We start from the raw sequence: 26,975 nt of genomic DNA, 5'->3' as shown, positions 1-26,975 counted from the left end.
GTGGCTGTGTTTGATGATCCAGCCAGTTTCAAGTTAACAGTCATGATAGTCATACAGATAACATTTCTCTTTGAAAATTCGGCCTTTCTTTGCTGATGATCTTTCCGTAACTTTGCGCTCATCTGGAATACGTCCCACCTGGCAGACGAGAAGCACACCACACAATTATACCGCGCGAGCGTCTCCTCTTCTGGTCACCATGGAAACCAAGGCGAGGTCATTACGACGACGACAGTATTGACTCATTGGCGTCAGCTCCGACGAGAGCTCGCTTTCCGCTTTCAATTACCACAATTTATCTCGACGTCTTAGCTTCCAGTTTGCTTCTTTCTCTGCTGAACGTCATTCCTCGACAAACTGATGGCGAAGAAATGTGGCCTTTTGTCACTCGGTTGAAACTCAAGGCGCTCATCAGTCGAAAGAATAATTTGCTAGTGAATTAGAAACGATAGCTTATTTCAGAAACATGATTACCCGTAGGGCCCGCATGTTTATGCACTAATAGGTTAGAATGCACACTTACTGAAGCCAGTAACAAGTATAGTCTACTGCACGACAGTAATGCTATGAGGTTTGCATAAACATTAGGGGTTCGGCAACTAGACTATGCTTGTTAGTGGCTTCAGTAAGTTTGCATTCTAACCTATTACTGCATAAACATCCGGACCCTAATGATTACTATAGGACTAAGTTTAACAACTGTTAGTCTGATCCTAGTTCATTGTGATATTTAAGATAGTATAAAACCTTGCTACTTGTCACATCCGTACCGATTATCGAGAGTGAAAAATGTACGCTCTATATGAAGGTTTATAAGGGCCGTCGTAGGTTTAGAATTGTTACGAAACTAGTGAAAAGTAAATACCGCCCGTCCCTTCTCTCACCCAAAATGGCGGTAGGCTGTCGCTATTGTAATGGCTGCAGGGTTTTCAGGATTTTGTAGACTTACTTATTAAATTCGTTTCGCAGTTTCAGCTAACCTCGAACTGAGCGCGCGACTCAACACAGCGCCATCTTGTAACAGAGTATGCGTGTGACATCACATGTGTAGCACAAATTTTGCTTTACTTTGAAGCGCTATTTCATGAAAACTACTTTTTATATTTTTAATTTTATGTTGCAACAGGTAGCCTTATCTGTCAATTGAGACATTAAACATGATTGTAAGTCAAATACTCTCGGCGATCTACGCGTGCGACTCGTTGGCTGAATGGCCAGCGTACTGGCCTTTGGTTCAGAGGGTCCTGGGTTCGATTCCCGGCCGGGTCGGGGATTTTAACCTTAATTGATTAATTCCAGTGGCCCGGGGGCTGGGTGTTTGTGCTGTCCCCAACATCCCTGCAACTCACACACCACATATCCTCCACTACAATAACACGCAGTTACCTACACATGGCAGATGCCGCCCGCCCACATCGGAGGGTCTGCCTTACAAGGTCTGCACTCGGCTAGAAATAGCCACACGAAATTAAAATTAAAACCCGAACACTAACAGCGTCTTAACATTTGTCTATCCATGAACCGGTTGTCGATAAACGTAAGTGGCACTAACAACGACAACGACAACAATACCACCAATGTCTCCTAACCTAATTGGATACCTAGCGAGTTGGCCGTTCGGTTTGCGGCCCGCAGCTGTGAGCTTGTATTCGGGAGATAATGGGTTCGAACTCCACTGTCGCCAGCTCTGAAGATTGTTTTCCGGGGGTTTCCATTTTCACACCAGGAAAATGCTGAGGATGTACTTTAATTAAGACCACGGCCGCTTCCTTCCCACTACTAGCCCTTTCCTATCCAATCATCGCCATAAAACCTGTCTGTGTCGGTGCAACGTAAAGAAAATTGTAGAATGACTCAATGGACGAAACTTTTCAAACTTATGGTCTAAAGGAATTATCCTCATTAACACTTTTGATGTAGACTTACAACGGGTACAGATACATTTTAAGACGCTTTTAGTGTTTGGGTAGAACTTGTATATCGCTGAGATATGTTTAATGTCTCAATTGAGAGATCAAAGTGGAGGCCACCTGATTCGAAACCCATAAAAAACCGAAAATTAGTTTTCATGAAATAGCGCTTCAAAGTAAAGCGACATGTGACGTCACACGCATACTCTGTTACAAGATGGCGCTGTGTTGGCGCGCGCGCGCTCAGTTGTGTATTGTTTCAAATAAGTAAGTCTACGTAACCTTTAAAACCCTGCATCCGTTACAAGAGAGGCAGACTACCGCCAATATTTTAAATTTCTTCTTAATTTCTTTTCATTATCTGATCGATGAGATGCCTTTGCTGGCAAGATCTAGTGTTTACACTGCACCATGTCTCCTGTTGCTTCCATTTTCCTCTCTCACATTCAATTCCCTCACTGGCTTCCATGACATGGAAGTGACTGAGGTATGAGCCATGCTAGTATTGTCATTCCTTAAGTAGCCAGTCTCTATTATACATGGTGTGAACATGTCCCTCATGAAGTTAGTTCGTGCTTAAATTTCAGGGTACCTAGCAGACTGATATGTAATAGCAACTTATGGCACGGTGAGGAAAGCAACTGGAAACTACTTCACTCTTTATTTTCCTAAGCTTAAGCCAGGGGAGCTGTTGAGGATCAAATCAGCCTTCTGGATGAATACCCAACAGAAAACTCAAGTAGGGTTTTGACACGTTGGGATAGGAAAGGAGGTGGATTGTTGACCGATTAATTCCTCGGCTTAGGGACTCGGCTTTTGTGTTCATAGTGATACACAAAACACATCCCTAATCTGCATTTAGGACGACTGGCGGATCCCCTGTCAATTATTTGCCTAGCCTTTTCCTAAATAATTTCAAGTAAGTTCAGAATGCATAGAACATTTCCCTATTCCTTTTCCTATAAATAAATATTTCCCCTAATTTGTCCTCTTGAATTCCAACTTTATATTCATATCAGGATCTTTCTTAGCTTATTCGTCTACTAATATCATTCCACGCCATCTCTCCACTGACAGTTCGGAACATACCGCTTAGTCGACCAGCTCGTCTCCTTGCTCCCAAAGCACACGTACGTAATAGTGAACACATTTCCCCCCCCCACCACCACCACCACCACCACATGATTTGGTGTCAGGAAGAGTAACCAATCGTAAAACTGGGTCATGCCCTTCTCAAATAATTGTGGAAATGACAGAAAAAGAAGATAATTTAATATATTATTAATTACTATTAATAAGGGTGTTCTTTTAGACGATGCTGTAAGATCGCGTCGAGTGCGACTTGAAGAGACATTGACGGTTAACGAGGAGCACATTACATTCTTTTTGATACGCAATTGGTAATGAAGTGCGACACATGTGTTTCACAGTCTCTGCTTCCTCAGAATTTGTAGCGCGCGACGGTAGCGAGGAATTTACTACTTGCAGTGTCAACTGGCTGCAACAAGACTCGAAGTGCAGCTTGTTACTGGCAGGGCTTAAAACTTGGTAACAACGTGTCTCGAAAAGGAAATACATTTTCTGTTCATTGATTCCTCGTACAAAGGCGATGATGGAAGCCTTGTACAGCTTCTTCTTACCGCCAGTAATAAAAGAAAAGGAACGAGTCCATTTGCCGATATAAAAGTCTGCGACGATCTGATACTGCCTGACGACCTGCATCGTCGTCATCATCATCATCAATTAAACTTTAATGTGCCGGGCTGCATGGGTCAGACGGTTGAGGCGCTGGCCTCCTGGCCACAACTTGGCAGGTTCGATCCTGGCTCTATTTGATCGTGCTCAAATACGCCAGTCTCGTGTCGTTAGATTTACCGGAACCATAAAAGAACTCCTGCGGGACAAAATTCCGCTTGAGACGGCCCTGGCTTCGATTCCTGGTTACGCCGAGAATTTTAACTGAAAATGGTTCATTTCTCTGGCAAACATCTCTTCATGTACGTATATAATACATCACAGTACCAAACGCTACAGTAACACATTATTATTATTATTATTATTATTATTATTATTATTATTATTATTATTATTAGAAGAAGAAGAAGAAGAAGAAGAAGAAGAAGAAGAAGAAGACAGTGTTGGCTCGTAACGGACTGTAAAACAGCGAGTGTAATGGAATTGCGGGACGCTTGTAGAGCAGACCTGCCACTGGCCGGAGACTGTCAGGCTCTCACCTGCAGGCTATGGGGTCGAGATCGCCGGAAATGACCGCTAACATTTCCGCTTTCCGGGTCTGTCAGCTCTTGTGTCACCCCTCATCTGCTGGGTCACTGGCGTGGAGGGCGAGCGCCACCTGGAAGCTGTGTCCGCATATCAACGCCTCGCAATTCCTCTCGCAATTATTATCAACCAATCTCTTTAGGACTGGCGGGGTTTAGGAAGGATACACTGTCAAGTGCTGAACGCAGTGAAAATCCCACTCGAAGATACCGGGAGTAGCTTCACCCCCCACAGTGACTGTACACTGCACACGAAGGAAATTAAAGCGTATATTAAAACAGTCCGCCTCTGTGGTGTAGAGCTTCCACCCCCGGATCCCACGAAATTTGAAAAATGGTACGAGGATTGGAACGGGGTCTACTCAGCCATCCTCGAAGTGGTTTCCCACTTCTCCTCCAGGCAAATGCCGGGATGGTACCTAATTTAAGGCCACGGCCGTTTCCTTCCCTCTTCCTTTCCATCCCCCACAAGACCCAAGCTCTTTATAGCAGTTCTCCTCCCACTTATATCCCCGACTAAATGTCTCACACTCCAGGACATTGCCCTTGAGGCGGTAGAGGTGGGATCTCTCGCTGTGTCGGAGGGAAGAAACCAACCCTGGAGGGTAAACGGAGTAAATAATAATAATAATAATAATAATAATAATAATAATAATAATAATAATAATAATAATAATAATAATAATATCGGGTCGCCCATGATACAGCCATAGTAGCACAATCAGAGACAAAGGTATGCAGAGAATGTTCACGGTACTAGCAGAATTTTTTAAGCAAATGGAACCTCAAAAAATTAATGCAGAGGAAACTAAAATCATGACAGTATATAAATACAGGCAAGCACCTGTAAGATACATCAGAATTGGACCTGATAAAATTGAACAAGTGAAAAAAATTTGCTACCTTAGTACCCCCAGCCTTCCGGGTAAGGTGGTGTTGAGTGAGTCTTCACCATCGTTGTCTGACCAGAAATGCCTTCTCTCTCACTACTAACTCCCCAATTCCCTCCTCCCCTCTCCACATTCTTTCTCAGCTGGTGCAGCCATCTCTTCCTAGGTCTTCCCACTGGCCTTCTTCCTTCAACCTTTCGTGGCGCTCTTGTGCAAAGTATTCGCTTTACATGTCCATACCATCGTGAGCTTCTCTCCTATCGACTCCACTTCCAGTTCCATTCTGATGTCATCGTTCCTAGCATGGTCACGGTAGTTGGTAGAAACTTGCAGTTTACTGACTTCTCTCTCTTTCAGTGCACATGCTTACTGACTGTAGAAACTTAATGGCTGTAATAGAGATGATGTATTTATTCACTGTAGTAAGTTTGAGATGTTGAAGATGACTCTGAATAAAGTCGAAACTTAAGAGCCTGAATTGGAGTAATTTGTGGTAAAATCTTAACGTAAACATATACGTAAATATTGAAACTCGGAAGAATGAAGAGTGCTTCTGTACGTTTGTAAAAGCTGGACGTTCGGCGCAGAGGGAATTAAAAGTTAGAGGTAGTTGAAATGTAAATCTGGAAGAGAATGCAGATGGCACGCTGGACTGAAGTGAATAGAAATGACGAAGTCCTTGGAGAGAAACGGAGTCTGTCACTGAAACTGAAAAAAAGTTAAATTGATAGTTCACATTCTGTGGCGTGAGGAGCTCCTTTTGCAACATCAATGACGGAAGAATTATCGAGAAGGAAGTAAGGGGACGACGCAGAGTGGGTTGCTTCGAGAACGTACTTACGATGTACGTTGAGTTGGAAAGACTGGCTCAAGGCAGACAGCCTTGGCTGCAGTGACAAGGCTCAGCCTTAAGATGATTATGATGATGATGATGATGATGATGATGATGATGATGATGATGATGATGAAAAAGTACAAAGTGATTTAACGTCGCGTCAAGACAAACATGACAGAATAGAAAAGGGGTCAGGACTGGGAAGCAAGCAATCGTAGCCTTAATTAAGATGCAGCCTGCTGTGAAAATGGGGCTGCCGATGGTGGAATTCGAACCCACGATCTTCCGCCCAGCTAAATCTCTCGGTGTAAACTGTAGACAGCAGGAGGCTCCTGGCGAATTTCTTAATGTTACACGAAATACTTGGTAATTCTCAGACAGTTCTAAATTTCAGTCAAAATTGTTAAAGGGAGTCGGGAGTCTTTACAAAGGTGCAAACATTCTGGTATTTTCAGATCTTTTACGTTTAGCAAGTTATGGGCAAGTATAAATACAGTTTTCGTACGCTTCACTTGAAACCACTACTCTTTCAAAGCTAATTAACACAGAAGACTGAATTTTCGACGAATTTGCAGAGAGAGCTTAATTTTATATGGTGTTAGTATTGTCACAGGCACGGCTGACAAGAATATGGAATATACTCTATAATTAAGTGTTTGCTTGTCGTGAAAGAAATGAATTGCTTTGAGCTCTGATTTTAGTATCTGACTTTTTCTTATCACTGATCTGCATTCAGGGCTGTGGCAGATTCATTATCAGATGTTTAGCTCGCCTTTTCTTAAATGATTTCAAAGAAGGTGGGAATTAATCAATCATCTCGCTTGGTAATTTATTCCAATCCTGAATTCCTCTCACTATGAACGAATATTTTCCCAAATTTATCTTCTTGAATTCAAACTTTAACTTCATATGATGGTGTTTCCTAATTTTACTAATGACATTCCACGCCCATCTCTTCACTGACAGCTTGAAACAGAACGCTCCGTAGAGTAGCATGTCTCCTTACTCTCAATTATTCCCAGCCCAATGCCGGAAATAATATTTTCAGTACGTTATCTCCTTTCCCATATTTACACAGAACAGCCGATAAAGGAAATCAGAGAGGAATTTGGAAAACGGATCATTAATCCTAGGAGACGATTTTTTTACAATTGGCTTAACGTCGCACCGACACAGATAGGTCTTTTGGCGACGATGGAATAGGAAAAGCCTAGGATTGGGAAGGGAAGCGGCCGTGGCCTTGGTGTGAAAATGGGAAGCACGGAAAACCATCTTCAAGGCTGGCGACAATCGGGCTCGAAAAGAGAGAAGAAATAAGAACTCTGAGATTTGTGGATGATATTGTAAGTAGAGTCTCGCTCAACCGACCTTCGCTTATCCGACATTCCGTGTTATCCGACACTGGTAGACTTAACTTTTAACTTTTGGTGGAGACTAAAGGGCCTGCCAATATCTGGCCCCATCCTGCAAGAAAAGACTGTGTATTTCCAGAAGGAGTTTAATGAAAGGGACCCTAAATTTACTGCCAGTTCTGGGTTGCTTCATCGGTGGAAAAAACGGTACGGCACTAGGCAGCTTAATATCTGTGGAGAAAAACTATCAGCTAAATCCGATGAGGTTGTTGAATTTAAAAAGGAATGTCAAGTAATAATACTTGCTGAAGGTTTAACCGGTTATCAGATTTTTAATTGTGATGAGACTGGGCGAAATTTCAAGATGGTGCCATCAAAAAACTCTCGCAGCCCAAGCCGAGACGTCTGCACCTGGCTACTAGCGTAGTAAGGAAAGATTTAATGTTCTTGCCTGTAGTAATGTTACTGGGTACTTAAAAAGGAAAATTGCTTATGATTGGTAAAGCAAAGAAGCCTAAGGCATTTAAAAATATTTCTGTTAATGCTCTTCCAGTCCATTAGACGAATCAGAAGGCTGCCTGGATGTCTGCTGACATCTTTAAAGACTATTTCGTTACACAGTTTGTTCCAGATGTAGAAAAATTTCCAAACAATCTCCCTAGAAAACCTTTTCTTCAAGTAGACAACGCTCCATTACACCCAAATGAACAGCAACTTAGAAGTGGTGACATCAAATTCATGTTCCTCCCTCCTAACGTGACGTCATTATGCCAGCCAGTGGAACAAGGTGTGCTGGAAACACGGAAGAGGAAATATCGGCGGAAACTCCTTTCATCCTTGATTGTTGGCAAGTTTCTTTTCGTAAGATATTTGGAATGTTTTCGTTCAATACTGCATGTACTGTACAACTGAATTGATAATTCAATAAATAGAGTGCTGTAAAACATGTTATTGTTTTAGTAATACAGAATGGCATTCCTGTTTGTTTTAGTTAATTTTCAAAGTAATTCTGTATTATCCGACATTTTCGCTGATCCGACATAATCTAGGTCCCGTTTAGGTCGGATAATCGAGGCTCTACTGTATTTTAACCGAGTCTGCAAAAGATCTGGAGAAATTGCTGAATGGTATAGACCGTGTTGGTGAAGGAGTTCAAGATGGAAGTAAATAAATCCAAAAAAGGTAATGGTGGGCAGTCCAATGAAATCTGTTGATGCAGGAAATATTAGATTGCGAAATGAAGTCTTAAAGGAAGCAGATGGGTATAAGAATAAGTGATGATGGAAGAAGTTAGGACTGGCACAGGCAAGGAAAGAAATGTGCTCACTTCGAACAATGATGTAGGAATAGAAAGACGTTTTTGAAGACTTCGTCTGGAGCGTGGCATTGTATCGAAGTGAAACATGGGCAGCTCAAAAAGAAAGGGAATAGAAGCTTTTGAAATGTGGTGTTACAGAAGAATGCTGAAGGTAAGATGGGTAGATCGAATCAGAAACGAAGAGATAAGAATTGATGAGAGGATAACGAGTTGGCGAGAAGAAGAGGCAGAATGATAGGACACACATTAAGACATCTTAGTTTTGAGGGAAGCCTAGGCGGTAAAAAAGGCAATGGTACACAAAGGTAGGAGGACTGATTAGAACAGAAATGTAGGATGTAGCAGTTACATATAAATTAAAAGGTTATCAAAAGATAGGGTGGCATGGAGAACTCCTTCAAACCAGTCTACGGACTGCGGTAAGTATTGTAATGTTCATCATTGCAAAAACATTTACAATAATATAATTTAACGCATTGGACTCTTTGTTTGTGGACGTTTCTATAAATTCGACATTTTCTCCGTGGACCATACTGAATGGACAAAATCTGTTTGGATATTTTAGTGTGGACCTTTTCTTCTTTGGGATTTTTATATTGGATGAAATCTGCTGTGTGTGCTTCGTGCCCACATAGCGAGCAGCAACAATGAGGAGTGACAGCCTACTGACTAATGGTCCCACTGCCTTAATGGAACGCAGTACAGTTTAAATGAGTTCTGGGAAATATATAACGCTAATTACTCTCTCCATGTATCCTCTTAACTTTCAATTAAGATACATTAAAATTACAGGTCTTCTCCAGAGAAACATGTGATATATTAAGCCACAACACAAGATATATTGACATAAAGTTCCTCTAATTGGTAATTACTACAATTTCCTATTAATTTATACACAAGAACGCTCGTTCTTAATGGTCGGCCATATGGATATAAGAAAACAAATGAAGTGCTCACCGCGAGTTGGCGAGGGCGATGGGTCCTTCTCCGTTCTGCTCATGGGGTCAGAGCCTGAAACAAATGAAGACGACTTCAATTAAGGAGACACTCTCATGATTGGCAAGCAGCTTGTCCGCTAATTGTAGGGACTGGTACTTCTTTATACGTAATGAGAAACTTAGTTCCTTACTTGAGATATATATGTAAAGTTAATTATGATGAAGAAATAAATCAAATGCTGTTATTCTATGATTGCTAATACTATCGTAGGAGACACTTGCTGAGAGAGAAGGGTTTGAGGTATGTAGCATTTCACTGGCAGCATCTTGCGGCAATTTCAAGGAATCTATTGTCTCTGATGTCTACGAAGATCAGTACTAACCAAGACGGCAAACTTTGCTGGATTACCATCTGTAAGCCAGTATTATCATAATTCTTTTTTCCAGTCAGAACGTCTCACTAACACAAACGTTCGTTCGATGACACTGAAATGAGGACTGGGAATGAAGGCTATTGAACGTAGTCCCAATTAAGGCATAACCCAAGGATTTGATTATTTGTGTGAGTTTTTCTTTCTTTCTTAATCCGTTTGCCCTCTAACTTAACCCCATGGCACTACAGCCATGAAGAGCCTTGGCCTACCAAGCGACCGCTGCTTAGCCCGAAGGCCTGCAGATTACGAGGTGGTGTGTGGACAGCACGACGAATCCTCTCGGCCGTTACTCTTGGCTTTCTAGACCGGGGCCGCTATCTCACCGTCGAATAGCTCCTAAATTCTGATCACGTAGGCTGAGTGAACATCGAATCAGCCCTCAGATCCAGGTAAAACTCCTTGGCCTGGCCGTGAATCGAACCCGGGGCCTCCAGGTAAGAGGCAGGCACGGAGCCGGCTCCGTTTACCCTCCAGGGTTGGTGTCTAACTCGGACTTAGCAAGGGATCCGACCTCTACTGCCTCAAAGGCATTGTCCGGGAGCGTGGGACATTTAGTCGGGGATATATGTGGGGAGGAGGACTAGTACATCGCCCAGGTGGCCTCACCTGCTATAAAGAGCTGGGGTCTTGTGGGGAATGGAAAGGAAGAGGGAAGGAAACGGCCGTGGCCTTAAGTTAGGTACCATCCCGGCATTTGCCTGCAGGAGAAGTGAGAAACCACGAAGGGAAAACCACTTCGAGGATGGCTGAGCAGGGAATCGAACCCGCTGTACTCAGTTTACCCCCCGAGGCTCAGCAGAGAAACGAACCCAGACCTCCAAAAATGGCAGCTATTAGCGCTAACCGTTACGATACGTAGATTTCGGAGACGGTGGATGCTGTACCAGTACCTGTCCGCTCCCATCCATTTCTTTCGCCGAAAACTCTGAAGAAAACGAATGTTTGATGGGCTTTTAATGGTTCATATTTAAAAAGGCGTAGAAATTGATGATGACGTAAATAGGGTACTTATTTCATTGGCACAGCCTTTTAGACAGAACTCTGAAATGTGTAAGTCTGTAACGAAGGGCACGACAGCTGAGTGACATCGTCACTGCCTTGTCACCAAATAGGCTGCGTTTCGAATCCAGTCCAACGCATGTTGGATTTTTGAATGGAAAATTTTCATCGCTCTGGTTTGGATTTAACGTAAAACTGCGAGGTACCTTAGTTTATCATGAACACTAGAGATGGGAATACAGGCGCGAATAAGTTGCAATGCAAAAGTATTTAACCAAGGCGCAAGTGTCTTCTACCCGCACAACAGTTCTGCACTGAGACTTGTATAACTATTAGCGATGTGAACTATCAGAACCCCTAATGTGTATGCAACTCTCCTACACAACTGTAAAGTTGGTAGATGACACTTGCGCCTTGTTCAAATTCCTTTGCATTTAAATCTATTCGTGCCTGCAATTCCCATCTCTAATGATCACGTATGTATATTGTCTGCGTGCATCTAATGATAATAATAATTAGCCTGAGCTATGGTGTATAGACATTTCTTTATTTAACACAATTTAGGCTGCTTGGGTGGCAATTTCGACTGCGTGTTTCACTCTACACTGATCTAAGGTCGGGGAAACAGCAAATGTGACACCAGAGATTTTTACCAAATGGACCGCCTACCTCTGCCGGGTTCAAACACGCAGGCCGACACTCTACGTCCGTAACAGTTATGTGATTGCACTGTACTGATCGACTGATTAATTTGTTTTAAATGATGGATACTGGAGAAAGAGCGTGGCCCGGTGCTCAACACGACCGCAAATTGAGGCGAGCTGCACGCCTACATACCTACATAACCGTGCGAGAGTTCAGCTTAGGAGGATATCCCCACTGAGTTATAACAAGCGAACCACCAGGATCACACCATTTATTTCAGGGGAGTTATTAATTTCGGTATTTATTTACTTAGATATTCATTAAATAATTAATTCAGATATTGATTTACTTAAATATTTATTTTCGCACATGTTTCTTTAAATACTTATTTACTTATTGACTTATTTAGTAGTTCCTGGTGTGGGTTCTTGAAGTTACTTCCTAGTTTATGAACCACGGCTGAGTGTCCAGTCTTGAGAGTCGGGATACCAGTTGCTATGCGATAGTAGTCGGCACCTCGGACACATTAGGAATCGTGGCCCTTCATGTCTTCAGGTGGCTGGCACCACTCAGTCTAACGGTGGTCCTTTTAAACCATTAGGGTCAAGAGTTCTCGCTGGGACTATGTGTAAGGAGTCTAGCACTCTACTTTAGAAACACGCCGCTTACAGACTGCACGCTGAAAGACATTACAGTCTATAATGAAGATGTATGTGCGTATAGTTATTTACATAACGGATACTGCGTAATAATAATTGTATTAGGTATATCTATATTTTGTCGATGCAGATTTGCTCTTTTGTGTGTCCGTTCGTTTTACAAAGAAGATACAATAGTTATTACTGCACTGGGTGCCTGAAATTAATAATCTAAGTATTTTTTGCAATGAGAGTATTGATGTACAATTTTTGTAAACTAAAAGTTATATCAGTGCCATAAATTTTACCATCTAACCTGCGGAAAAGATTTACAGAAGACGCAATTTATCTCCTTGGTTAAGGAGCTGACAGGCGTTTTATTAGCGTCATACTGCCCGAAATACACTTGTGAATAAAGAGTTGCATGTTCCCGGCGCAGATCATTTTAACCCAACGTACCCAACATAATTATCTTCCTTTTGATATTCTGTTCATATTTTAAAAAGTGCTTCCTACAGCTCAGTTTAGGAATTCCGGGGATAAGAAATGCAATTTTTAAAATATTTTTGTTCTATTTTAAGTTGTTAGGCCCCTTTAAGCAACAAGCATCATCATCGGACTGAAGGCTGGCATACAACTGCAGGTCTTGAATATTCTTGAAATTCTGATGGCATAATTATTTTCACAACTCCCACCTCCAGTCGCAAGAAGACGAGAGTGCATGACTGGCTGTTAAATCTACAAATGTCGTAAATGTGGGAAATGCTCTAGTTGGCAGGCTTACCAACTCATGCAACCAGCGAGGACTAGCCCGTAAGTTGAGACATGAGGCAAAGTTTCTGGCGCCTTAAAACGGGGTGAACTCGGTTAAGTGGGAATAACCCTGATAGGAACTCCAGGAAGTCCAGAGGCTGTGGGGAGGCAGCCACTACACCCTCACAGAATAAAGAATTATAAATAATTAAAATTTCTTCTTATGTTTATGATTTTGTTTTCGAAATTATAAAATGGCCTTTTTGTATTAGCTGAATATCATTTTAGACACCTACACTAGAGTTGTGTCGATTTTACGTAAAGGAAATCAAAATCAAAAGGAATTCCCTGATAACTTAAGTACAGGTTCGATGTGGATTTTTTCCCATTTGATGCGGACGTTTGATGGTATGATATTTATATGCTATTTCTAATTCGAAATGCTAGCCTTAGGTACATGTGTCTGTCTGGACTCACGTGAGCTGTAGGACCATTTGGGAGAAGTGTACGCGAATGTCCGGCCTTGAATCACGTGATCATCCCCCTGGCGTGACGGCACAAAGCCTGGAGAGACGTGCTAAATTAAAAGAGCGCCGCAACACGTCGTAAAGACGGTGGCTGGGATAATACTCGGCCGCACGTTGTAATGGACCCCGGCCCCTGTCCTGGGGGAGCCGTTCGCAGGACCCGGCACTACGTTACCTTACAGTGGTCATCGATACTCGCACGGCCCACAGTCTCTCTGAATATTCACACCATATTCCATCTTCATTCACTTTCTCTTTTACAATTGGCTCTACGTCGCACCGACATAGGTGTTATGGCGACGATAAGACAGAAAAGGGCTAGGAGTGGGAAGGAAGCGACCGTGGTCGCAATTACGGTTCATCCCCAATATTTGGTGGTGTGAAAATGGAAACCACAGAAAACCACCTACAGGGCTGCCGGCAGTGGGGTTCGAACCCACTATCTCCAGAATGCAATCTGGCATCTTCATTTACTCGTGACTGATATGAAAATCCACAGCCTGTTTCCAGTCATCCGACCGGGTCAGGAATGGAATGAATGAACCCCTATCTAGCGGCGAGGATAGGAATTGTGCCGGCTGCCGAAGCCTGTCGCACTCCTCTGGGGCAATGATTAATGAATGATAGATGGAATGAAATGAAATGATAGTGGAGAGTGTTGCTGGAATGAAATATGACAGGGAAAACCGGAGTACCCGGAGAAAAACCTCTCCCGCCTCCGCTTTGTCCAGCACAAATCTCACATGGAGTGACCGGGATTTGAACCACGGTATCCAGCGGTGAGAGGCCGACGCGCTGCCGTCTGAGCCAAGAAGGCTCTTCGTGACTGATATACCCTGGTAAATTATCTGATTTACTAGGGATATCGAATGCTTTATTTTCTCGACTTTATTAGTCTTGCTGTCCTGTATCCACACCTGAACTCTCCCTCGAACTGTGTAGCACACGTGGAGGTGGCACATTTTTACGACCGAATGTCCCTCCTGACTCCAATTCTAAGTGAAGGGATGCATCCAGTATTGTATGTTTCTGTGGCGGTTGGTAGTGTAGTGGAGGTTTCTGTTGTAGAAATACCAAAAATACAGAGTTCCTGAGCCAGAAAATTTGAAAGGGTGCAGCTAAAACCCCAAAACTGCCCAGAATCGAACTTGGGACGCTCCTAACATCAGGCAGCGACGATAACCATTCATCCGCAGACCCGAACCGTAACAATTCATTTACGCTTGAAGATGTCCACTTGTGAACGAAACCTAGAATTAACATAGTCTAGTTTAATTAGCCTGCAATGAATGGTTCCTTCCTTAGTCACCAGTCTGCTGTAAGAGGAATGTTTGACGCTCCTAGCAGTGCCGAAGGCAAGAAAACTACATAATTGTTGGGGTGGGGACGGGTGAGGAATTTTACCATAGCAGCGTCGACCGCCACCAGTCTGACATAAACGAAATGATAGGCACGTTAGGTAGTCAGTTAAATATAATGTTATTTACAACTCGCCGATTATAACCACAATAAGACACGAATTTCATAGTGATCAATCATCAAATAAATAAATAAATAAATAAATAAATAAATAAATAAATAAATAAATAAATAAATAAATAAATAAATAAATAAATAAATCTTATTATGCCTAATTGGTTTTATCTTCATACTCGTTGCGTTATTGAAGTGATTTATTGGGAACTAACTTATCTGCCTGGTCGTCTAGCGGCACGTATAGTCCGAGTATATGTCTCAAAACATTTGATAATTTTCAAAATTCCGTACGCCATGTGACTTCTGCCCTGATAGTTGTTAGTCTACAATAATGGTAGCATGATGTCGCGCGCAAAATTTTCTTTTCAATGATAAAGGATCGGAATTTGCGTTGACTGTTGATAACATTCAGATTAAGAAATTCTCACACTTTCGACCACTCATAACTTTGTCCCTGAAGGATGTGGGACAGTAATCATGATACCACCATCTGGGGAATAAAACGAGCTTGTAAGAGTTCCCAACATCACGGGTCAGAATTGATATCTACATCGTCAAAAAGCAGGTTAAAAATACTTCAAGTTTTGGGCCCCTCTCCTTCTGTTGTTTTTCCTTTTCGGGTTCAACCCATTTTGTTACACGAATATAAGGCGTCAAATTATATATCTTTAAACATATTTAACCACCTTCGTATGTTTTTATTTGTTTCGGAGCTTTTAATCGGGAACGAAATCATATGTACAGGTCTACCTCACACTTGTCACCCCCACCCTATAGTATTTAACTGAGGTCCACATTTTACCTCACATAGGCCTACCACATACACATTCAAACGTCTCCTCAAGCATTCGGATCGGATCTTAAGTTACGGAGCTGTAGGAGTGTACGTAGTCTGATTTTATATAAGTCAGTTTTCCGCGTGGGATCAACCAGAATCTCTCGATACTGAAAGACTGTCTTCCTCAGGCACGGGAGGAGGTGTGGTGCCTAAGAAACCGCCATTGCGAAGCGGAGGGGAGACAGAGTGGGAGATAGGCAAATGAGAGACGCTTGTAGGGCTGGTTGCGGCTGCCAGGGGCGGGCGCTCTCCGACGTGGCCTATTTGTTACCTTTTCCCCAAGGTTTCACATCAGTCAAGTGCTCGACAGGACACATATTAACTATTGATGTTATGTTGATAGAAGGTGTCTCGATATAGCCTAAGGAAAGGGAGACTGAATATGTTATTACCCACACACGTTAGAGGGGGAGACCAATGAGTGAGAAAGGTCAAGAGTTCGAATTCAGGGCAAACTATACCATACTATATGCGACCAACTTTAACATATTCTATCTGAGAAGTCAAGACTAAATGTCTTCAAGTCCAGTGAAGGTGACTTTCGCGGCTACCTTCAATAATAATAATAATAATAATAATAATAATAATAATAATAATAATAATAATAATAATAATAATAATAATAATAATAATAATAATAATAATAATAATCTCATGGCTTCAGATGACCTGTCAATCATTATCATTTGACGCCATTTAGGCTGCCTTCGTGTCAATTTCGTCATTCCATTTTACTGCACCAGATGACACAGAGACCGGATTTTTGGTGTGTGGTGTATGGCAGAGTTTTAATGAATTTCTCCGAGTAAACTCCAAGTTTGTCGGCAGTGATCTTTTACCTCCCGACATCGTTCGATATGTGGAGAATAGACTTTTCTTTGATCTTCAAAAGTCTGACTAGTTCTGCCAGGTTTGAACCCTTGATATCGGAATCCGAAAGCCGATATTATACCACTGACCCACAGAGAGACCTGGGCGCCATGTGAATACCTACAAACCGGGCGAGATGGGCGTGCTGTTAGGGGCGCGCAGCTGTGAGCTTGCATCCGGGAGATAGTGGGTTCGAACCTCACTGTCGGCAGCCCTAAAATGGCTTTCCGTGGTTTCTCATTTTAACACCAGAAAAATGCTGGGGCTGTACCTTAATTAACTCCACGGCCGCTCCCTCCCCAATCCTAGTCATTTCCTATCCCACTGTCGCCATAAAAACCTATCTGTGTCGGTGCGACGTAAAACAATTTGCAATATATATGTATATATATGCCTATGACGTATGTCCGAGATCGGTTCGGGTGAAAATTGTAGGCTGGGGTCACCAGAGTTGGGAGTATCATGAGAAAGTGGAAGTGAACCACACTGAGAGAGAACAAGAGTACCTCTCCCCACTTAATGGCCTTGATGATCGCGATGTCCTTACACTCATCACACAATGGAGCTCTGAGGACGAGCTACGATTGTAATTTCTGACTGACCATTGAACAGAAACGGTGTTCAGCTGCTCTAATGACAGGAGGTCCGCGCTGAAATATTACACCACCCCCACATCTGTCCACTCCTGCTCGCCCACCTGCCCCTAGCGTGCTGCACGCCACAACACACGCCCCGCCATTGTTTATTTACAAAGGTCGCCGCATGAATCTGCGGTTGCCCTTTTGTGCCGAGTTATGAATACTGGAGTAGGGCACTTTACATTGTCTTATATCTACTCCATTAGCAAGCGGCCGCAGCAAGCAAATATCTCAGGGCCTGTCATATTCATGACGATATTTCAGTTTCCTGCCCACATTGCGGTCGGCAGTACTCCGCAAGGAGAATATAATATTCAAAGTGTAATTAATATTTATTTCCGATCTGCACTCATTTCCTGGTACTTCTCGTGGTATGAAATGTCAGCCAGTCAATTTCCTCAACACGGTCTTGCGGAAGGCTTACTTATTCACACAATTTCCGGGTGAACTTGTTCAAAAATAATCAGTGATATTTAAAATTGAAGTTCTTGAAATGAAACGTGATGCAATCGATGGCGTTATAATGTACAAACACTTGCGAGATCCGACACAGGGGAACCTCAGTCACTGCAACTTAGGCAACCTGCACGTACACCAACCAATGGGGGAGGTATTATTAAAAACTCCGTAGACTGCCGATTTTGTTATTAGACTGTACCGCAAGCCTAGATTATAGAATGCATGCATAATTTAAAAAAAAAAAAAAAAAACAGAAAAACTTGTCCTCAGCGGAAATTCAAGGGGCCTGATGTGTTCAGGATTCCGTTCTATACAGGTGATCAAAAATAAAATTGAAAATCATAAGTATATACCTCCGTTAGATAATCCAGCAGCAGATGTATATGATTTTGTGCGGTAGTAGATACAATAATGACAACAACCACACATTCATATAGGCTACACTAGTTCATCAGCTGTAACACTTGCTTAGATCGTCATCACAGTGCACAGCAGTACAGTGTGTACACATTTTATAGAAATAACACCAATGGCAGTACGCTGGACACAACTATTGCTGGTAGAACGGTTCTCAAATAATATGCGGTCATGGCAAATAATTTCGAACAATTACGCGTTATTTTCCGCTAGCGAAGAAGGCTGGATGTTTTTATTTACGGATGCTAGGACATGCCGGCAGGATTTCATGTTGCATAAACCATATTATTCATCGTATTTGTTATCCTCATCATCGCCATCGAGTTCTGTATTCTTTTCTTGGAGGTGACGATCTCTAAACTTCTAGAATTACGCTGTTCGAGAGTTAGTTGTTCATTACGGTTCCTTCGTCAGGGTGTGAGACAAACTTGGAAGCACTGACGTACCGTCTTTGGTGACACTACCGTCACTGCTTCTGCGATCCTAAATACAGCATCGAGCGCAGAGACGAGCATTTCCTGGCTGAATGCTCCCTCGCGCACTCGGAATACACACGTACAGAATAGGGTTATGAAGGAGATTCACATATTTTTTTCGTAATAGCAGAGAAGTTTCATTACGTTCCCGCGTCAGACAATTTCCACTAACTACAGGTAAACTTACATAAATATTAAACCATAATTCACGAGACAGGGAAAATTTTTTCCGGTTCATAAACGTTCCGCTAAATTCAGGTTTTACTGTAACAACTAAGCAATGAAGAGAAAACAGAATGACTGGGATATCAGAGATAAGCAGATGGACTGAAGAGGATGTTCATTTCATGTTCTTTTCGTGTAATCTTATTTAAACTCGTCTCTGATACAACTTAAACCTTAGTGAAATGTGACTCATCCTCCGAGCGGATAAAGACTATATTTCAGCATATTATTGGGATAAATGCGCTAAATTTTAAGGGGAGTATTGCATTTTGTATTTAAATATAATCATCAAATATTATTAATCATTGGATGTTGAAATGCCGTAACTTATAAACCAGTGTAGCAAAAATTGTTATATTTTACAAATAGTCCATTACATTATTTCATAACGAGTGAGTTTGCCACGCAGTTAGGGTCCGTGTAGCTGTGAACTTACATTCGGGAGATAGTGCGTTTGAATGCCACCGTTGGCAGTCCTGCAGATAGTTTTCCGTGGTTTTCCATTTTCACACCAGGCATGTGCTGGGATTGTACGTTAATCAAGGCCTCGACTGCTTCCTAGCCCTTTCTCATCCTTGCGTCGCCAGCAACATACTACGTTGTAGAGTGACTTTAAAAAATAAGAAAAAATCATGGTTTTTAGATTTGAGTTTCAGACGCAAAAATCTTATAAATATGCTCTGCGTTATTATGTATTCTGTTTTATTTTCCCCCCGCATGTATACAATATTTGTGACTAATGTTTTCTTCTGACTGGGTCTTTGTACAAACGTATTCCTCCTGATACTCACAAACACATCACAGTAGCGCAATAGTAAATATATCCCTCCACACAGTGTTGTCTTCAGGAAGAACATGCGCAATGCAATTCGCACTCGTGACCCCATCAGGATCTGGGAAAAGCGACAGAATAATAAGAACTATCAAGGGGGTCAATTCATTTCCGAATGCAAGACGTATGGCGAGAACAGACACAGGTATCCTAGATTTAACTTGTGAACAGATTGGATCTGCTGTCAGTGTGGTTTAAAAATGTAAATCCCATGTAACGAAATGGACGGGTCCAGTGCAGGCGTAGTGCGAGCAGCTGACAGAGATTTAAAATATTCATCTGCCGACCCCATATTCATATCGCAGATCAGATTCTGGCGAGCAAAGCGCGATGCAAAATGCATGGTGAGTGCCGCGGAGCCGCTGCCTGCATACATACCAAGTGAGGAGCAAATGTTGTTCCTCTGCAACATTCCGACCTTCACACATCACACATTATCATATTGTCTGCATTTTACCTAATGCCTCGTGTTTATTTTTATTTGACGGATTAGGAACATTAAAAACTTTAAAATAAGTTCAGATCAGTTTGGGTTTGTGCCGGGCTCAGTAGCTCAGACGCTAGAGCGCTGGCCTTCTGACCAAACTTGACAGGTCCCATCCCGGCTCAGTCTGGTGGTATTTGAAGGTGCTCAAACACATGAACCTCGTGTCAGTAGATTTACCGTCAAGTAAAAATAACGCCTTTGGGACAAAATTCCGGCACCTTGGCGACTCCGAAAACCGAATAAGTAGTCAGCGAGGCGTAACAAATATTGGTTTTTCTGTCTGTCTCTTGTGGCTGGCGGTCATCTGAAATTAACCGAGAGACATAACACCAAACCAAACCAAACCCCATGGCGCAACACCTCCGAAGGCCTGCAGATTACGGGGTGTCGTGTGGTCAGCACCATGAATCCTCTTGACCGCGGCCGCTACCTCACCGCCAGATAGCTCCTCAATTCTAATCAGGCTGAGTTGACCTCGAACCAGCCTTCAGATCCAGTTAAATGTCGCTGAACTGGCCGAGAATCGAACACATGAACTTCGCGTTAGAGTCAGGCGGGGTGTCGTCATTTGATTTTTCCACAGGAAAATGCGGCACCAATTTTTCTGTAGGGCCTACTGGTATTTTGAAAACAGTCATCTTCAATTAGGTATGTTTGAAGCAAAAATTCCTTTAACTTAATTTTGGACAGTTTATGTCAAGAAAATTTTTTTCTGATAGAGTCAATCCCAACGCGAATATTCACTAGTCAAAATTTGTTTTGCCACTGTGAACTTCGCTGAGCCAGGCTGAGTGGCTCAGACGGCTGAGACGCTGGCCTTCTGACCCCAACTTGGCAGGATCGATCCTGTCTCAGTCCGGGTGGTCAAATACGTCAGCTTCGTGTCAGTAGGCTACATTTATTGGCACGTGAAATTACTCCTGCGGTACTAAATTTCGGCACCTCGGCGTCTCCGAAAACCGTACGCCGACAAGCAGTTAGTGGGACGTTAAACCAATGACATTATTATTATTATTATTATTATTATTATTATTATTATTACTATCGGTGAGAAGGAGAGATAGTCGTGATTGCCTTTGTAAAGTATATCTTGAAAGGCGACTGAATGGGCGCGGGGGCTCAGAACTTGGGAGTGTGTGTTGGCGGTCACGCTACCCCTAACTGAGTCTGGCATTGTCTACACACCTCAATTTCATATTTCCTACCCGACCTCTCTCCGACGGTAAAGATTTGTGAGGCCTAGGAATTCTTTTATTTTCACACCGTTCGTAGCCCTTGTCTCTTTTTGGCCGATGCCTTAATTCTGATTAGTGGTAATAGAGGATGATATCCATCATCACCACCACTACCACTCTTTCCAAGGTGCATAACAACGAGATCATCTGCTCCTTTGAATCAGAACGATGATGAGGTTGAAAACAGAAACAAGGAGTGCTCGCCGAACAAATGAGATGTCATACCGCCTAAATCTGATCAACATTGACTGTGCTCCGTCTCTTCTGCTACTACTCATCTCCAACAGATCCCACTGACCACTGAAATTCTACAAAAATGACCCGTTAACAACAGATAGTTTCAAAACGCGAACAAGTTAACCGCAATGCTTGCTGGAAGTTTGAAACATTCTTAGTTACAGGTCATCGTTCCAGAAACTTGGTTCCCAGCCATGAAACGTAGTGACTGTATCACACTACGTGTAGATATTACATCCGCTCCTACAGTGGACATCAGCTGATTTCATTTAAACATACACAATTTAACCAGCAGTGCACACTTCACGAATCTGTTCACATTATTAACAATTTTGGATTTATTTCATGAATAAAAAAGCCATCCGAGATATAATAAAATTCATCGCAATTTGCAATACATACTAGTCTATGTAATCTGGTTGTCTGGCGTGATTCCAGCAGGAGGGAGCTCGTAGATATCCGGTCTACCCCTAAGATTACAATCATGTTGGCTTATGCAAACCGCTCACCAAATCGAAACGGCGGGCTGTCTGCCGTTCAGGCGCTTCGGTAGTGCTGGATCACATCCATGCTACCATTCAGTCTTTTCTCCATTCCATTCCGGTAACGGGCAGAAAATGCAAGCGCGTTATTCATAATGATTTTATTCCAAGTTTCCAATATATATATATATATAAATAGGATTATTGGGGTAAATAATTCGTAGTCGTCTTGCCAAATTGCTTATGTGTACTATATTCTGCTCGTGTGAATTGCTAGAGTCCGTAGAAACTGGTTTATTCTTACTTTGAGTTCGACGGCCGTGATGTGACGGTTGCACTCGGCCGAACATTTCATAGGTGATCGGTCTTGCTTGCAGCTTGAAAAACAACAGCGCGAATGTTATTTACTTCACATTAATTGAGATATTTCATTATAAAAGACCAATACCTACGATTTCTAGGCCAAGTTTTCAGTTTCATATTTTTTTCCTTCTGGTGAAAAACGTACATTTTGTACTCGCGTGGTAGTGTTTTTAAGCGCCGTCCATAGGCATTTGTATATTTTAACTCACAGCTTAAGTGGGAGGATGGAATTTTGTTGAAAATTATGTAAGTATCGCATATTTTTTTGCTCCCGCAGTGTTCTTATTCAATTAATTTATGATTAGTATATAGTAATCAAAGCCAGCCCCGCGGTGTAGGATTAGTGTGCCTGCCTCTTACCCGGAAGCCCGAGTTCGATTTCTGGTCAGGTAAGGGATTTTTACCTGGGTTGGTGTCCACTCAGTCTGCCTGATTACAACTGATGAGCTATCTATGAAATGGCGGGCCCTGTCTAGAAAGCCAAAAATAACGATCGAGAGGATTCGTCGTGCTGACCACACGACACCACATAATCTGCAGGCCTTTGGACTGAGCAGCGGTCTCTTGGTGAGCCTGTTGCGCCATGGGGTTTGGTTTATACAGTAATCGAAACAAAATTATTTTCTCACTCATATTGGTAGTTAAGACATGACTAAGATGTTGTTTGTGGTGGTGGTGATGCTAAGATTCTACGGCAAATGAGATAAACTAGAATGGACACGTTTTACATAGAAAAGACCCTGCAGGATATTTCATACTCGGTTATACCAAGGTATCGTCATTGCTTCTCAAAATACCGCTGTGACAATGCTGACGGAAGAAATATTGACCCGCAGCACATGTATCATTGAATGAAAATTCGTTGATACAGTTACTGCAATAATGAACCTTGCAATATATCTCAGAACAGCGGTTTTTCTAGGCCAACGACGATATACAATACTGTTTCACAGAAACGTTTGGTGGTTTGCCCACATAGCCGGGCGTCAGAGTATTCGATTATTTCATTTAACCTGTAGTATGCACATCCGGTCAAGTAGGACTCTAATAACTAAACGAGGTGAAGATTTAGATCCCTCTTAAGGCTGTTTAACGTGAATTTTTGGTCAGTCTTCAAATAAGATGTGACCAACCTCAAATTACTAAAGAGAAAACAAGCAAGTTGGCCGTTACAGATGGCTGCAGGTAACTCACATTAGCAGATACCCGAACAGTGAGAAGCCAGCACTTACGTTATCACGGTTAATGCAGTGACTGGAAGCCCACATCTAGAATATCTGACGATATCTTCTTCTTCTTCTTCTTCTTCTTCTTCTTCTTCTTCTTCTTATCATAATCATCATCTGTTTACCCTCCAGGTTCGGTTTTTCCCTCGGACTTAGCGAGGGATCCCACCTCTACCGCCTCAAGGGCAGTGTCCTGGAGCTTCAGACTCTTGGTCGGGGATACAACTGTGGAGGATGACCAGTACCGCGCCCAGGCGGCCTCACCTGCTATGCTGAACAGGGACCTTGTGGAGGGATGGGAAGATTGGAAGGGATAGGCAAGGAAGAGGGAAGGAAGCGGCCGTGGCATTAAGTTAGGTACCATCCCGGCATTCGCCTGGAGGAGAAGTGGGAAACCACGGAAAACCACTTCCAGGATGGCTGAGGAGGGAATCGAACCCACCTCTACTCAGTTGACCTCCCGAGGCTGAGTGGACCCCGTTCCAGCCCTCGTACCACTTTTCAAATTTCGTGGCAGAGCCGGGAATCGAACCCGGACCTCCGGGGGTGGCAGCTAATCACGCTAACCACTACACCACATAGGTGGACATTATTATTATTATTATTATTATTATTATTATTATTATTATTATTATTATTATTATTATTATTATTATTATTAGCCAGCACTGTTTTATTATGCCACCGACACGGACATCCGAATTATCAAGGGAGTTGCCCCAATTATAGACAAGAAGCATGAGACCCGACTTCGGTGGTATGGCCATGTAATGCGTAGAGAAGGTGCATCTATCGTACAGACGGCACTTCGCATGACGCCATCTGGAAATAGGACACATGGTCAACCCAAGAAATCGTCTTTAAGAAGACGTGAGCTAGGTTCATATTGTTCCAAACGACGCGACGCACTCAATAGAAGCATGTGGAGATTGGCTTGCAAAACAGCACACCCCGCTCCACTGCAGAGTAAACACCAAGAAGAAGAAGAAGAAGAAGAAGAAGAAGAAGAAGAAGAAGAAGAAGGAGAAGGAGAAGAAGAAGAAGAAGAAGAAGAAGAAGAAGAAGAAGAAGAAGAAGAAGAAGAAGAAGAAGAAGAAGAAGAAGAAGAAGAAGAAGAAGAAGAAGAAGAAGTTGCGTATGGCTTTTAGTGTCGGGAGTGTCCGAGGATATGTTCGGCTCCCCAGGTGCAGGTCTTTCGATTTGACTCCCGTAGGCGACCTGCGTGTCGTGATGAGGATGAAATGATGATGGAGACGACACACACACCCAGCCCCCGTGCCAGCGAAATTAACCAATGATGGTTAAAATTCCCGACACTGCCGGGAATCGAACCCGGGGCCCCTGTGTCCAAAGGCCAGCACGCTAGCAATTTAGCCATGGAGCCAGACAAGAAGAAGAAGACTAATATTAAAATAGGGCATATACTTTAATATATCAAATACAAGCTTTCATCTCATTATCTTCTCATTGCATTTATTGGATAAAATATTTGGAAGCCCGTTAAGCTTTACATCCAAACATACTGTTGTCATGTGACCGTACCTGCTGCTCTGCTATTCTTTGTGTCTACTCCCTGAACCTACTGTCATCTGCACTGAACTTTCAGGCTTGTACTGTGTGCGTTTCGTGGCCATTTGAGTTCGTCATATTACTTCTAAGAAACCATCTAAATTCTATTTCGCAGGCTTCGATCTTGATCAGCAAGCACCGCCATAATTTGAATACGTCAAAGGTTCCAAAGAGCTGAAAGGAAGGACAGTCTGTCAGTGAATGTGGTGAGGAAACAGGACAGAGGACGTCATCTCTATAGTGTTTCCAAAAGAAAATAAGTGCTTATGGAGTAGTTATTTTTGTGTGTTCTGCCTTGCCAATGAGTGAAGTAGGAGAGGGGAAATAGAATGTCTGGAGAAAAGAAGCAGAAAGAGAAAATCCAATATGGCGCGCTCTGGCAAAACCACTCCTCTCCTTAGAAAGTCCAACACCCTTTCAGGGTGAGGCAATAATAAAGAAAACGAGTGGCGGGCAGAGAAGTTTTGGTGGGCGGAGGGCGCGGGCGGAGGGCGCGGGCGGGGGTGGATTCTCCGTAGTCATAGCAACCAAACATGATTTCTTCATAATGCTAGCTAGCGTGCTCCTTCTCTTCCCTCTCGAGCACTTGTGTTGGGAGCTTCGTGAAATTCTTTCATGTTCTCCTCACACTTAGCGCAAGCGAATTACGGAGAAAGGAAGCAGAAGGAGCGGACTATTAGCGGCAAGTAACAACGCTAAGTGAAGGGGTGAGCCGTAGCGTTCTCCTTCTGTCATGCCACACACGGTTTTGTCTCATTTTTATCCTCTTAACTAACTTCGCTGTGAGAGATAATTAGAAATTATGACCGTAACTTCCATAACAGAAAAGAACCCAGTAGAGAACTTTCAGAGACAGGTATACCGATGTAATGACGATACTACAACCACTACTATTACTACTACTACTAATAATAATAATAATAATAATAATGCCGGACTGAGTCGCTCAGACGGTTAAGGTGTTCACCTTGTGACCGTAACTTGGCAGGTTCGACACTGTCTCAGTCTGGTGGTAAGTTATATCAAGGTGCACAAATACGTCAGCCTTGTGACAGTAGATTTCCTGGCACGTAAAAGAACTCTTGCAGGCCAAAACTCCGGTACCGCAGCGTGTTATAAATCCGTCAGAAAAGTAGTTAGTGGGACGTAAAAACGAATAACATAATAATAATAATAATAATAATAATAATAATAATAATAATAATAATAATAATAATAATCAGTCATAGCTTTAGACAATTCAGACCATTGTTTGCCAAACGCTTGGCACTTGTGTTTCTGAACACTCCTTGGCGAATCGTGTATGCGTTACGGAGCTGCCTTTCCGTGCCGAAGGCTCGTCATTTAACCGAGCACAGGACTTTGAAATGTGGATATACCACGTGACCAACGAGGAGATATTCCGTCGTGCCGGAAAATTATGTGAAATCTTAACCCTCGCACAACGGAGGAAAGCAGGTCATTTCGGTCACATGTTCCAGTCTGATACAACTGATCATGATGGTCAGCAACCTTGCGTGGTGAGACGGCACGAGAAGAAGAGCGGCCCAACCTCTGCCCCTTGGGGTACACGTACTGCTGTATGTCAAAGGCTAATCTGGGTGTTCATGATCAACTTTGAGTTGGC

General features: G+C 42.7%; 1 protein-coding gene across 1 annotated transcript in view; it reads right to left on the bottom strand.

Annotated features, from left to right (window-relative positions):
* Positions 1 to 26,975, bottom strand: part of LOC136881320 (protein nubbin) — a 394,577-nt gene that overhangs the window by 58,042 nt on the left and 309,560 nt on the right. Inside the window, exon 5 of the mRNA XM_067154133.2 lies at positions 9,542 to 9,595. Coding sequence (XP_067010234.2) covers positions 9,542 to 9,595 — 54 coding nt within the window. The remainder of the gene's footprint in view (positions 1 to 9,541; positions 9,596 to 26,975) is intronic.

The sequence above is a fragment of the Anabrus simplex genome, chromosome 9 (assembly GCF_040414725.1).
Source record: "Anabrus simplex isolate iqAnaSimp1 chromosome 9, ASM4041472v1, whole genome shotgun sequence".
Lineage (NCBI taxonomy): Eukaryota > Metazoa > Arthropoda > Insecta > Orthoptera > Tettigoniidae > Anabrus > Anabrus simplex.
Note: the sequence above shows the minus strand (reverse complement) of the source record. Positions and strands in the feature narration are given on the sequence as shown.